At 47.7% G+C, this 14,623-nt stretch overlaps 1 protein-coding gene across 2 annotated transcripts; it reads right to left on the bottom strand.

The window, feature by feature from the left end:
• Positions 1–556: 556 nt before the first annotated feature.
• Slc22a6 (solute carrier family 22 member 6) lies at positions 557–9,089 on the bottom strand. Of its 2 annotated transcripts, XM_029542235.1 has the most exons (11): positions 8,410–9,058; positions 7,948–8,051; positions 7,581–7,735; positions 5,697–5,865; positions 5,145–5,268; positions 4,896–5,011; positions 3,411–3,625; positions 3,160–3,268; positions 1,240–1,443; positions 1,047–1,123; positions 870–961 (listed from the first exon to the last, which is right to left on the bottom strand). In XM_029542235.1, exons 1-10 carry the CDS (start codon positions 8,776–8,778, stop codon positions 1,063–1,065), a joined length of 1,626 nt encoding a protein of 541 aa, XP_029398095.1. In that variant the 5' UTR covers positions 8,779–9,058; the 3' UTR covers positions 870–961; positions 1,047–1,062. The 2 variants fall into 2 exon arrangements, with proteins under 2 accessions (XP_021063001.1, XP_029398095.1); XM_021207342.1 differs by lacking the exon at positions 1,047–1,123 and having other exon boundaries at positions 557–961; positions 8,410–9,089.
• Positions 9,090–14,623: the final 5,534 nt, after the last annotated feature.

The following is a 14,623-nucleotide window of genomic DNA, read 5'->3' as shown; positions in this document are numbered from 1 at the left end:
ACAGAGACATTTTTTCAGTTGAGGTTCTTTCCTCTCAAATGACTCTAGCCTGTGTCAAGTTGACAAAATATCTAGCTAGATAAGACCCCTTATCAGGAAAACTAAAAAATGAAACCAAAGAGGATAAACTGAACTAATACATTCAAATTGCTGAAGTTACTGCCTGGCACATGATTAACACTCAGTGTTTGGTCTCCCTGTCTGTTCAGTACTGTCTGGTCCTCATCTCACTCCTCCACCAGCCCCCGAACCTAAAGGCAGCAGAGCAACATTGAAAACCCATCAAGCATAGGCAAGAATAGGTTGGCTAGTGGTCTGAACTTGCAGGGGGCAGTATCCTGACATCATGCCTAGGAGCATGTATCTCTTTTGCTGCTAGAAGTTTCTATCTGCTCTTATAGCAGGAGAAGAGCCCAGAGCAGAGCCTCTGACTGCTGGTTTCATTTCAGTTTCTCATCGAATTTTGATTTCTGCAAAGGGAAGAGACATAAAACATGTAGCGAGAACAGAAATGGTCGGATAGGAGAGGTGGGGGCAGAGAAGAAGAGAGAGGGACCAAAGTAGAAGAAATTTATTTAATTGTCTGGCATTCTTTGCAATGCCCTGGAGGTGGAAGGGACTGGAGCTGGAGGAGTGACCACTGAGCTGGAAGATGGCTGATGAAGAGCACATTCTGCTTAAGAAGCTGCACACAGTCAGAGCTTTTGTTCCTAGTAGGTCTACTGAAGTGACCTTTGGGAAGGCATTTCTCTGAATGGCAGCCCCCACATTTGGATGGTCCAGTCCCTCCACTCCCTCCCTCTCCTCATGTAGATGACGGGGCCTGCAGAACCCCACTCCCTTTAGTGCTATGTGATGCCCCTTCCATTTTCAGAGTCTGTTCTTCTCCTGTGTTGAGGCCTGGAGGGGTATCATCTGCTTCTGCTGTTCCAGCTGTTGTTGCTTCTGCTTTCCTCTGCTCCTGGGGAAGAAAAGCAGATATTTGAGTTTGCAGCCTCCTGCTTGGGTCTGAGACTGGGTAGGTTCTCCCCTCAGCTGTGACTAACCATCTGCCATCTGCTCTCAAATGGCGACCCCTTCTTCTTGGAGCCGAGAACCACAAGGATTATGGGAGAATCTTCCACTTGGAGGCAAAGGGACAAAGCTCTGATATGGGTCTGAGCCTCAGTGCTATCCCCACCTGTGTAGGTAACCTGGAATAAGTCACTGATCCTCTTTGGGGTATACCTATATACCTACCTGCTCTTCAGGTCCTGCACTGTATCAGGTAGCGGCTGGCCCAAGGTCTCTGGCAGCAGGGCAATGACAGCACTGGCGGCCACTGGGACAGCGCCGAAGATGAAGAGAGGCATGGAGGGGTAGAACTCGGCAGTCATGCTCACCAGTGGGCTCACGATGCTGCCCACCCTGGCCATAGTGCTGCCCATGCCCAGGCCTGTCTGCCTGTGGTCAGATAGGTGCTGGTTAGGGCGCTGGCACGGGTACCCGTGGGTCACATTTGGAGCAGGGCAGTTCCCCGATCCATTCTTGTGCCTCCCTTTTCCTGCTTGATTAGCAAATGATTCCACATTTTTGCGTTTGGCTGTTGTTTGTGCTGGAATCAAAGCCAGGCAGGGCCTTGCATAGACCAGGCAGATGCTTTACTACTGGAATCCCCAGGCCCTTGTGGTCACTTTTAAAACAAAAAGGGAAATTGAGAAGGGCCGTGGTCAGAGAATCGAGAGACTTGAAACTGAGTTCTGCCTCTGTTCTTAAGCTGCTGTGTGACCTTCAGCCAATCTCTTTACAGTCTCCGGGCTTCAGTTTTCAACTGTCACGTGAGAACATTGGGTAAGACCAGGGATTCTGGAATATTTTTTCTTCCTTTCTCCTCCCCCCCCCCCCCGGCTGTGCTAGGGATGTAGCTCTGGACCTCACACCCACAGGATAATGGCTCTGTCCCCGAGCTATCACACCTGCATACCTTATGAATCATAGATGTCTCCATCACACAGAAACCTATTAGTTAGGATCCCCAGGGGAAGGGACCTGGAAGTTGCATGTTGCTTGTGTGTTAGGAACATTTATTCTCTATGAGAGCTGGCAAGATGGCTCAGTGACTAAGAGCGCTGGCTGCTCTTGTAGAGGAGCCAGATTCAGTTTTCAATACCTACATGGCAGCTCATAACCATCTGTAATTCTGGTTGTAGCGAGTCTGACATTCTCTTCTGTGCCAATGGGCACTAGGCATGCACATAGTATATGTACATACACATGGGCAAAACGCTCATACATTAAATAGAAATAAATAAATCTAAAAGTAAATCCTGCTAGCCGAGAACAGTCCCTATGAGAGAAGAGGTTAAAAACATCGACTCAGGAGGCAACTGCACTGGGGTTCACACATGAGCTCTGCGGTCTTAGAGAAGACACTTAACTTCTCTGTGTCCCTGTTTTCACACATGTAAAAGGAAAAATAATATTGTCTATTTTGACCTGTTTTGAGAAATAAGTGAGTTAATACTTGTGAAAAGATTAAGACAGTGCTTGGTACACAGTACATGCTCTACCTGAGTGCTTGGTACATAGAACACTGTCTAGAAATCATAAAGTCGTGGAATAGTATCCAAGATGCCTCAGGGTTTGCATCCCAGTGCCGTGACCTCTCAGGCCTTTGATATTTCATGTGATGCTCGCATATAATTTTTAAGGTAGACATATTCTTGTATGTGTTAACATCTCTCCTGTCTTACCATAAAGTGGTGCTGAGTTTGCTCGTGTGGCTGGGACATTGTTAGGGGTGGTTCAAGTAGGAAGTTGCATGCGTGTTTGTGTCTTTGATTTCAGATATACTGCTTGGTTTAAGATGAAGTTTAGATATGATCACAGCTTGTATCTTGTGTTCCAGGGTCTTTAGTTCATTGCCTCTTGAGATGTGACTCTCTACCCTATTCCAGTTGGCAACATCTATATCTCCTCTAGGGTTAGGTGATGGCTGGATAGCCATACCTCTGCCAATAATATCCTGACATGTGTAACTGAGTGGTTCCTATATATCTTGCTCCAGTGAATGGTTTTTGGAGATGTTCTAGGTACTAGACTATACTTTGGGGTTCTGGCTTTAATGTGAGCAAGGGACTGTCCTTCCCTAGATCCTCCATGCACTGGGGTCCCACTTACCGAATCACTGTGGGGTACAGCTCTCCGGTGTACAGGAAGATACAGTTGAAAGAGGAAGCCAGACAGCCTTTTCCTAGTACAGCCAGGGATGTGCGAATGATTGTATGGCCTAGAGAGAGAGGAGTGGGGAAATGGGGAGCACGGAGATTGAGATAGGAGAGACTCTTTTTTTTCTTCTTCTGAGAAGTTGGGTTATATCTGATGGGTTAGGGTGGGTGGGGCTGAGAGCCGAGAGACTGGCAAGTGCTCACCCTTCGGTATTATGCCATTCACTAGGATGCATATGCCTGCCAGCAGCAGGGAGGCCAACTGTGCAGGCCGGCGGCCCATGGAATTGATGACTAGGAAGCACACAAACTTGGCAGGCAGGTCCACAGCGCCGAAAATCACCTGGATAAGGTATATGCTGACCCCAAAGCCCTGCAGGTCCATGACCAGCCCATAGTAGGCAAAGCTAGTGGCAAACCTGGTACAAGGGAGAAGGATGTGGAGCTGGTTAGATGGGCTTAAACAAGGGTGCTCATAGCTGGGCCGTGGTGGCGCACACCTTTAATCCCAGCACAAGAGGGCAGAGGGCAGGTGGATCTTTGCGTTCAAGGCCAGCCTGATCTACAAAGTGAGTTCCAGGACAGCTGGGGGCTACACAGAGAAACCCTGTTTTGAAAAACTAAAATCAAACCAAACCAAAATTAACTCCCCCAAACCCCTCCAAGAAAACAAACAACAGCAGCAAAAATCAAGGATGCTCTTCTGTAAACACAGCGATGCATGGGGTATCCTGTTTTGGGACCTGGGATGTGCTTTGGTTATTGCTTCTTTAGACTCATAACAACTACATATTCAAACTGCACAGTTGCAATATTGGGGCAGTCCTCGAATCCTGTGCTAAGGACACCCCAGGGAGTTGGGGAACTTTCATTTAGTTGCTAAGTAGGGTTTAGACACTTTCAGTCATTATCTTATCTGCTGGGCTGGGGGAGGTGTAAGCTACATCAAGGTGCTGGTAAGGGCTGGAATCCTCTGGGATTTATCTGTATTTCTGGGATGAATGTTTAGGGCCACACAGGGCTTAGGTTAAGGGGAAGAACCCTCTACAGAGAATAAACCCAGAACTGGCAACAAAGAATCCTTTGGTAAGATTGTTCTTCTGACCATGCTCCATTTAACTGTCATGGGATTACCATGGTGATGAGAGAGCGAGAGCAAGAGCGAGAGCGAGAGCGAGAGCGAGAGCGAGAGCGAGAGAGAGAGAGAGAGAGAGAGAGAGAGAGAGAGAGAGAGAGAGAGAAAGAGAGAGAGAGAGAGAGAACGAACAAACGTTGCACAGGGAAAAGATCTGAGCTTATATCATCCTTGTCCTGAGTGTGCTGTGGGGACCATGTGTGGGTTCTCTGATGCTCCGTGCCGGTTTCCCTCCAGGCACCACCAGAGCAATAAAGTCTCTGTTTTCCAGATCACAACAGAAGCCTGGGGGCTCTGGAAACCATTGGTTCTTACGAGGTGGTTTATACTGGAACAGGGCTGGAGAGACACTGGGAGACTAGTGACCAGTTTGAGCCCAGGGACCGGGTTGAGCTGGAGGATGATTGTTTCTTTGAGGCTCTCACTACCAGCCACAGCAGATCTGCTGATTTTCCCTTCCTTTCCCACCCATTTCATCCATGCTCCCCCCCCCCCAGCCTGCTTTTCATCTTTTGTCAGCCTGCTTGCCCATTAGTGTGTCTGTCGGAGCCTACCACAGCATGGAGAGGCAGAGGAAGAGGCGCCGAAGCGTGGGACAGCGCAGCAGCTCCATGGCCGAGGCCTGGCCTTTGCTTAGAGTCAGTTCCTTCTGCAGGCTGGTCCGGAGCACCTGATGGCATGGGCGTGACTCAGGGCCTGCGTTTTTTCCTAGGGGACCCTTTTGTATAACCTCTGAGTCTTGGGTCTTGGTGCTGGGACTTGGGATGGAGCTTAGGTGGTGTCTAGGAACAAACGAGTCTTACCTCTATACTCAGCTTAGCCCCCTCTTCTTGTTTCCCATTGATCCGGGCCACTCTCTGCAGGGCTCGGAGGGTGAGGTCCAGCCTTCCTGAGGAGGAGTACCAGCGGGCTGACTCAATGAAGAACCTGGCAGTGAGGATGGAGAGAGGACAGATGTTGTCATGGTCTCAGTTTCAGTCTTCTCAGTTAGAGGTATGCAGTAGGGTTTTATTTATATTTTGGGGACCAGAGTCCTTGCCAAGAACCTCTTAAGGACAAAGGCCAGCTTGATAAAGACCCATTTCCCAACCCAGAAGCCCAGCTCTTGGGTGCTGTATAGAGGCGTGCCAGCAGGCAGGGCAAACTGTGGGGTGCCAGAGAGCTGCCACCTTTCTTCAGGACAAAACCTACCCCAACCTTGGCTTCAGAATCTATTCAACAGAAGCATTGGCTTGGGGTCAGCTTTATGGCTTGATAAACTCCCTGGGGAGGTTTGTGCCAAGCTCTGGGAGATGGCCTGTCCCTTGTAGCCCCATAGACTTCAGGCAATCTTTCCCACCTCAGATCCCACATACCAAGAGTAGATGAAGGCAACGAAAAAAGGCACAGAGACCACAAGCTGCAGGTGGCGCCAGTGGGGCACAGCATAGGCGATACCAGCCAGGAGGAACTGGCCCACGCTGTAGACGTAGCCAATCAAGGTGCCCACATAGGCACGGGTGTGGATAGGCATCCACTCCATATCTAGAAAGGGTTAGAGTAGAGTGGTGGGAGTCATCGGGCTGCTAGATGGGAAGAAACCCCTCTCTCCCTCCCCGCAATCGCGTTCTTCCCTGACTCTGTAGAAGATGTATTGGTGAGGCTGGGTGCCAGGGTAGGGAGAGTGGAGACACTAAGTGGAAGTAGGAATTGGGACAGATTCAGGATTCCCCGGAACTGGCCTCTCCATACTCCTGCTGCTTTTTGGCTCTGCCCTTAGGCCCTGACTACAGCCCCTTTGCCTGTAGAGTTACCCTGACCACTCAGTCTGTTCTCAGCAGAAAGCACTGCCTTTCTCTGAGTCCTGGAATGGACTCACCCTCAGTGGTCGAAGCACAACTTTTTTCCATCCTGGAGCATCAGTCCAGGTAGGAAGGGGACCACTACTCTGCTAAGGTCTCGAGAGGAAGGGCTGGGCTTCTGATGGATTTCTGATTCTACTGCTGGGGTACACTTGAATATTTATATTGACTTTGGAGCCTTAGGCATGTCTTAGCTCTAGCTCAGGCTTAGCTAGTTCCTTTCATCTACAGAATTGTGAATTACTGATTTTTTTCTGGACCTGAGGGATGACCACAGGTAAATTTTGTTTCTTCTCCCCAGTCTTAGATTCATTATCTGGGAAAGGTGTGTGTGTGTGTGTGTGTGTGTGTGTGTGTGTAAAATCTACTAGAGGAATCACACTGATGGCTTATGAATACACTATTGTCAGTCACTAAGTGTGTTTGGTGATGCTGGCTCATCCTCATTTAGAAATATTAGACTAACCACAGTATTAAAATAATTATGATATTTTATATTAGTTTTAAGAGTTCAGAGCGGTCTGGGTGTGGTGGTGTGTGTCTGTAATCTTAGCACTTGGGTGAGGGGAGCTGAGTGTTGTGAGTTGGAGGCTACATAGCAAGACCATGCATCAAACCAAACAAGTGAACGATGCCAACGAAAACAGAGCGGGATCTCACTTCTTGGCTGGGAGTGCCTTTGATATTTTTAGATAGGATGTTTCTTTTTTTAATAATAATTTACTATTTTTAAAAATTTATCCTCTCACTCTATCTTTTCTGTGTGTCTGTCTGTGTGTCTGTCTCTCTGTCTGTCTGTCTCTCTGTCTGTCTGTGTGTGTGTGTATCTGCTTGCCATGGTAAGTGTGTGGTAGTCAGAGGGCTACCAGCTTGCAGCAGTTGGTTCTTTTCTTCCACCATGTTGGTCCTAGGGATTGAACTCAGGCCATCAGACTTGGTGGCAAGTGTCTTTACCCACTGAGACATCTTGCAACCCCCACCTTCTTTGCTACTTATCCTAGACTGGCCTAGAACTCATTATATAGACCTGTCTGGCTTCACACTGGAGACAGTCCTCCCACCTCTGACTCCGGAGCACTGGGATTGTGGGAACATGTCACCATGCCTGGCCTGTCTCACTAGCCTTCAGATCTCCTTTGGATACAGTCTTCACTACTCCTAAGGTCTCCTGTACCTGGCTTGTCTTGGGCACTCTGACCACAGAGTTGGCAATCTCATTCTAAGTGAGGGGTCAAGGTGGTGTGAGCTGGGGGCTGTGGAAGGCAGTGTTAATGTTGACTGGAAATGCAGATCTAAGGGAGATATTGGGTTGAGAGGAGGTGGGGCTCAGAGGTGAGGGCTTTGGGAGGGGGCTGGCAGGACTGGATGGTAAGAGGGGACATGACAAGCAGTCCTCACTTAGTGTCATGCAGTTGATTGCAATGCTAGCCAAAGACATGCCCGAGAGGAGTCGGAAAATGCAGTAGACAGTATAGTTGGGTGCATAGGCTGCACAGGTTCCCGACACAGCTGTCTGCAGGTAGTTCAAGATCAGCACCTTCCGACGGCCCAACCTGTGGGGGAGGGAAGACCTATGTCAGGGGCCAGGCTGAGCTACACAGGAGAGGAGTAGCTGCCTAGGGTGATGGATGCCCCAGGCTGCAGTCTTCTGAGGACCTAAGAAGAATTCTGAGTCTTGCACTTAAGCCAGCCACCCCTGCCTGAAAACCAGCCAGGGGCCCCCAATCCCAGTTTAGCCCAGCTCTTTGGCTTACCCAGGACTGACCTGTCCGCCAGGTAGCCAAACATCATGGCTCCCAGTAACACTCCCACCATGTACAGGGACTGCGCTAGCTGGCGGAAGGCCCGATGAGAGCACACAAGGTTCCACTGTGGGGAGAGGTAAGCCAGGGTTGAACAGAGAAGAGCACGATGCAGGGAAGCCCCTCAACCTCCTCTAGGAAGGTCTCCAGGGTCCATGTCACGCTCTTTCAGTAATGATTCTCGTTGTTTGTCTCACAGTTCCTGAGAGATAAGACCACTTACAGCACTCATCACCTTCCGCATCCACCCTTCCTACAGATACCATTCTCTTGAATGTTTTAATTTCATCTGATCTTGGCCCCTGAGAAACTTTGTGTGTGTGTGTGTGTGTGTGTGTGTGTGTGTGTGTGTGCACGCGCGCGCCCATTTGTCTGTGTAGGAGGTGAAGTAGTGTCACACGGAGAGAAAGCCCCCAAATTCTTACCTCAGTCACGATGGTCGAAGGGAAGGTGCTGTTGTCATAGACCCAGCCATCAAGGCAGGGCTCTGTGACTCCGGTGCCGTTGGCCTCTGTGCCATTGTGAAAGGGTGGTCCCCACTGCGGGGAAGTAAAGCGGAGGCAAGATTTGGGTCGTCCTTGCTTGTCCAGGGGCAGCCAGGCCTCCAGCCCTCCATCTTTGCTGAGGTTGGCATTAGCAGGTGGGCGGCAGTGGTGAGTGGGGATAGCAGCAGTGAAGTTCTGCAGGGTGTTGTGGGAAGCCATCAGCAGTAGGGGAGCAACCACCATGGTGACCTGGATCAGCTGGAAACGTCCGACGCCCCCCACCTGTTTCAGGAGGTCATTGAAGGCCATGGGGCTGGGCCAGGCTGAGTGGTCAATGACTGAGGACCTCCAGTCCTAGGACCTCTGTCTGTCTGTCTGTCTGTCTGCTGCCCTTTGCCTGAGGAGTGGGGCTGCCACTGCCTCTGCAGCTGAGTGACTCCTGGAGTTGGAGCTGAGCCTGTTCTGTGGCGAGACGGCGGCGGGCTGGTGGGCTGCCCCTCCTTTCTCTCTCCCCTGGTTCTGGCCCTCCCTTGCCCTCCCCTCTTTTCTTCACTTCGGGGGTCTGGACAGCTCAGCTTTCAGGGTCTGCTGGAGCCCTGACTCTTATGCAGGCAGCCTTTAATCTTTGTACTGAAGACAATGAGTTAAAGTGTGACTTGGTGTCAGAAGGATTAACCCTGTGAGTATTCCTTGTGTCAGTGGAATTTCTCCAATTGGGTATGAAGGGTAAGGGAGGATGGATGAGACTGAGAGACCATTTGGGCAGCAGGATGCAGGAGGGAAAGGTGGGACCTCCTGTCTTCTTTCTATTGAGCAGTCTGGGCTCTGAAGGGTTTCTGTGGATACCATATTCTGTCTTCTGGAATAACACCAGAGAAAACATAGCAAGTCCTGTTGAACCTGAATGTCATATTGATGGTTAATTTTTTTTAAAAAAGTGTAGTCCTAATATTGAACAGGCCATGTTTATATTCAAAATTATACACTGATTTGAAACTGATCTAACTGGGAGTAGTGTATTCTTATTTACCAGAGACCACACCATCGGGTGTGTGTGTGGGGGGTCCCTGTAATGAGAGTCCTCGAAGCTAGGTGGATGAGGATTCAGCGGTGACAAACAGAAACAAACACAGAGGCAGTTTGAATCTGAGTGTATTTTGCAGCTCTCAAGCAGGGGATTTTATACATTAAAAACCCAAACATTACATCTCTGAGAAACTGTATCAAGTGAAACAATCACAAATACCAACAAAAATCATTTGGCACAGTAAAACACAAAAATCATCCAAGCATTACAACTCTGAAGCTATGTATTCAGTGAATTACAAACAGAACAGGTAACATCATTATTAATATAAATAATCAAAATATAATAATTCTAAAAGGATGTATTCAGTGGGGCAGTCATCCAAGGCTAGTGGCATATTTCCAAGAGCAGGTTAATAAATCTTTATTGTCAGTGCTTTTAACCGCTGAGCTAACTCTTCAGCCCCATATGGTCAATTATTATTTAACATCTAATGCCTGATTTTTTTATAGATCTTCAATGCATAAATTTAAACTATTTTAATTCTTTCTAATTAAGGCTTTCTTTACCATATACCAAAACCCACCTCTGATGGCACACGTGTAGCCATATGAAATGTTATTGTTGGGAAAGTTTTTATCTATCATAATAGTTTTGTAAATAATTTAAAAAGTAAAGCGTTGGTTTCCCCTGGGAAAAAAGGTCATAGTGATCCCATCTCAAGGGATGGTTTCTTACCCATTATTCTTGCTTAAGATCTTAGCCTAGGCTACCAGGAACATGTAAATAAGAAAAGGAATAAGAGAAAACAAAACAGATAGATTGCCATGAGAACTATGGCTCAATATTTTTTTTTCCTCCGGCAAAGAGTTCCACAACCGGTCCCAGGAGGCTGCCCCCTTTTGAGGGTCAATCACCTCAGTCTGTGGAACTTGTCACACAGATCCTACTGGAGGCGGTGTGGCACTTATTTGCTAAATGGAGCAATCCTGATCTTTGCTCTTCTGAGGACAGACGGCTCACATCTTTGCAGGAATATGGCTTTGCACAACAGGAACATGGGGACCACGCCTTCAAGAAAATTCAGACATAATGTGAATCCCTCTTCTGGGGTCTCAGTTTTCATCTTCTTGATTATTGTTTTTTTATTTGTTTTTGAAGAGTCTCACATAGCTCAGGGTAGCCTTTAGGTCAATACATAGCTAAGGCTGGTCTTTAATGGCTCCTCCTGGCTCTACCTCCCTGATGCTGGGATTACAAATGTAAATCACCTCACTATTTATCTTTAATCTATCTATCTATCTATCTATCTATCTATCTATCTATCTATCTATCTATCTATCTATCTATTTATCTGTCTGTCTGTCTATCCATCTATCTATCTTTGTATGTGTGTGCATTTGTGTGTGTGCGTGCGTGCCATAACTTGTGCATGGAGGTCTGAGGATACTTGTAGGAGCAGGTTCTCTCTTTTTACCATATGGGCTTTGGGAATTGAACTCATGTCATCAGGCTTGGCAGCAAGCCTTTACCTGCCATCTTGCTGGCCCATTTCCTCCTTTAATTGTCTTGGTTCAGTTTTTTTCCCTTGTGTTTTTATTTCTAAAAATTATTTTACTTATTTCATATGAATTAGTGTCTTGCCTGCATGTATATCTGTTCACCATATGCATGCCTGGTACCAATCTGGTGTCAGATTCCATGGAACTGGCATTACAGACATCTGTGAACCACTATGTAGGTACTGGGAATTGAACTGGGATCCTATACAAGAGTAGCAAGTGCTCTTAACCACTGAGTCACCTCTCTATTATCTTCAAAATAGGATTTCTCTGTGTAGCCCTGGCTGTCCTGGAACTCTCTCTGTAGGCCAGGCTGCTTGAACTCAGAGATCCACCTGCTTCTGCCTCTTGAGTGCTGTGGTTAAAGGTGTGAGCCACCACTGCCCAGCTAATTTTCATTATTCTTGAACGAGCATGAACCGGTCTTATTTTTAGCCTCAAATTTAGGACCTGACTTGAATTCCTCCAACAGTTTTTGGATTGTGAGCCCTTGTTACTCACAATCAGAGGCAGTGTTGAACACTAATTAGATGTTTCTGTTGGATCCGATTGGTTGGATCACAGACTGAGGAGGTTAAGGGCAGGCTGCTACTCTATGGCTTTGATTTGTAGGGTGCATCTGGTGTAAAACACTGAACCCTGGAGTTGGTCCTCTTTCAATATTCTCATACTGTGTGACAGGAGCAAGTTATTAAACTCCTGTCAACTTCTTTCAAGATTGGCATGATTTTCATGTCCTTTTCATTTTGTTCTTGGAGGGTTACGTGAGCCAACACAGGTAAGGAGTTTATCCAACTATGCAAGTGTGTGCCTGTAGTCCCAGCTCCTGGGGATCCTGAGGCAGGGAGATTGAGCCCAGGAGTTCAAAACCAGTGTGGGCGGGAGGATCAATAGTTTTGGCTACAGAGTGAGTTTGATGGCACCCTGGACTTGATGAGACTCTGGGCTAAAGAATCTCTTACAAGGAAAGAAAAGCTATATACTATGCTTATGCAGACCGCAGTTGTATGCATTAAATTGGGATGGTGTTTTTTTGTCCACTCAGATACATGAGGTGTTAGACTAGACTCTTAATTTCAAAGTGAGCTTCCTTCTATTTCTCTTCCAACAGGGTCTCATTATACATCCTAGGCTGGCTTCAAACTCCTGACTCTCTGATCTCAGCCTCCCATGTGCTGGTATTATAGGCCTGGAGCTACTACTACATGTGGCCAAAGAGCTGAACTCTTAACTGTGGTTTCAGAGGTGTTTGCTGCCAAGCTAAATGGGGTTTGGAAGTAAGCTAACTTTGTGTGTAGAGAAGGGACCCAGAGGAGGTTGTAATTCATCCCAGCCTCCCCCTCCCAGCATGTGTTGATTCTAGCTTGGGCTCCATGGGTGTCCAGATGTCTGATACATTCTCCAGGCCAAGGTATATAAGAACCTGTGGCCTGGGGAGGCGAGGACAGCTGGACAAACAGCTTAGAGGTTGTGGGGTCAGTTCCCTGCCAAGACTTAGTGCTCTTCTAGAGGAGTAGGTGGAGTGCTGAGGGTAGTGGGGGCTCTCCTGCAAGCACCCTCCCTCTCGAAGTTTGTGCCTAATCCTGCTCTGGATGAGAATGTCTTCTTCGGTTCTTGTCTTAGTCAGGGTTACTATTGCTGTGATTGACACCATGACAAAAGCAATGTGGGGAGGGAAGGGTTTATTTGCTTACACTTCCAAAATCATAGTCCATTATGTAAGGAAATCAGGACAGAAACTCAAACAGGGCAGGGACCTGGAGACAGGGTTGATGCAGAGGCCATGGAGGGGTGCTGCTTACAGGTCTACTTCTCATGGCATGCTTATCCTGCTTTCTTATAGCACCAAAATCCGACAGTTCAGAGTGTAGCATCACCCACAGTGGGCTGGGCCCTCATGCATCAATCACTAATTAGGAAAATGCCATCCAGGCTGGTGTACAGCCTGAACTTATGGAGGCATTTTCTTAATTGAGGTTCCCGCCTCTTTAATGACCATAGCTTGTGCTAAGTTGATAGAAAACTAGCCAGCACAGCACCTGACCAGTCCCAAGTCTGGTCGAGTCTATAAAAGACTCTGTTGGAGACTCCTTGAACTGAACTGTGGCAAGATCCCAAGATTTTCAGATCCAGGGACAGTCCCTTGATGATCTTATGGTTCATTAAAAAGTCAAGAATGGAACTCCTCTGTGCTAAATGGATCACTGGCTTAAACTCTGGTTGTTCTCAGTGGGAGGGTGTCAGCTCTGGAAGCCCCCCCCACCACCACCACTTATCACTGGAACTGAGAGCTGTTACTCAGCTGAAAACATCTCTTGACACAGATGAGACTGAGGCTCAGACAGGGTGATCTGATGTCTGATGATCACACTGCAAGTCTCAAACTCAGCTCTTTTGACTCTTTTGTTCTCCCTACTGTGTGAATTGCTGTCACATAGGCCAGGTTTTCTGGGATAAGTGCTGACTTCATATAACTGCAGTGTGGGACTACATGTGATTTTTATTACTTTGTGACACCTTTCAAATAAATAATTTACAGATCAAAGAATACACTTTGGCTCAAATTATGTTCTAGAAGCATGGGGTTGAAATGACCCGGAGAGTTCAGAAGACTCCAGCTGCCTGCCATCATCTGAGCCGGAAATTTCAGAGCCAAAGTGAACCTTGTGCCTTGTTCTTGGCTACCCCAGCCAGCAGGTAATATAAGCCCTTTCAAAACTGCTGTTTAAAAGCTAGATTTGAACTGGGGATGTAGCTCATTGATAGAGTGCCTGCCTAGCATGCAGGAAGCCCTGAATTCGATTCCCAGAACCACATAGCATGTGGCATTGTGGCACATAAACAATCCTAGCACTCAAGATCGGAAGTTTAAGGTCATCCTCGGCTGGCTAGTCAGCGAGTTGGAGGCCAAGCTGGGCTACATGAGACCCTGTCTCAACAAAACAGCAAACCTCATGAACTAGATATGAGATCATTTACCTGTGAGGTAACCCAGAAGGCATTCTGTATTGGGTGGAATTCACCGAGGCACTTGTTCCTGCTCAGGGACAGACAGAGGAAACAGAGGAAGCAGGAGAAACAGTACCAATGGCGAAGAGGAGGAATAGGAATCTGTGTTTTACCCTGAATCCTGGCAGCAACAATGGGAAGAGCTTCCTGGGTATCTTTCTTTCCCTCACTGTGTGTCAGCAATGAGCATCCTGGAATGGTGCAGGAAGGGTCATGGCTAGGCCATTTCAGGAGCCCTCTTGAATTCTGGACTGATAATCGATTGGCAGAAGGTAGAGGCCAATGATTCATGCTGAGCCCAGTTCTTTGTCTGGTGGAGATCAAGTGAAGCCAAGGAGAGGCATTGCTGGCCCCATCATCAGCTAATCTCAGGCTCTACGGTTGAAACCCCACCAGTAGATGTCAAGTTCTAGAATGAAACCTGATCGATAACCTCACTGTAAAAGTCAGGTCTCCCAGGTCAGTGCGGTTGATCCTGGCTGGGTATCAGCCCCAAACTGTTTAAAGGTTGGCAAGGAAGACTCCTGCATCCAAACCAAGTGTAAATGGAGTTCCC

This window comes from Mus pahari, chromosome 1 (genome assembly GCF_900095145.1).
Source record: "Mus pahari chromosome 1, PAHARI_EIJ_v1.1, whole genome shotgun sequence".
Classification (NCBI taxonomy): Eukaryota; Metazoa; Chordata; class Mammalia; order Rodentia; family Muridae; genus Mus; species Mus pahari.
The sequence above is the reverse complement of the archived record's forward strand: the minus strand, read 5'-3'. Positions and strand labels throughout refer to the sequence as shown.

Bases quoted from the DNA above. Each gene is read 5' to 3' on its own strand.
- Slc22a6 (XM_021207342.1), bottom strand. From the start codon at position 8,778: ATGGCCTTCAATGACCTCCTGAAACAGGTGGGGGGCGTCGGACGTTTC. The intron at 3,269-3,410 runs GTGAGCACTTGC...CTCTCTCTCTAG, and splicing joins GAATGGCATAATACCGAAGG to GCCATACAATCATTCGCACA. The intron at 1,444-3,159 runs GTAAGTGGGACC...ATCTGACCACAG, and splicing joins CTGTACCCCACAGTGATTCG to GCAGACAGGCCTGGGCATGG.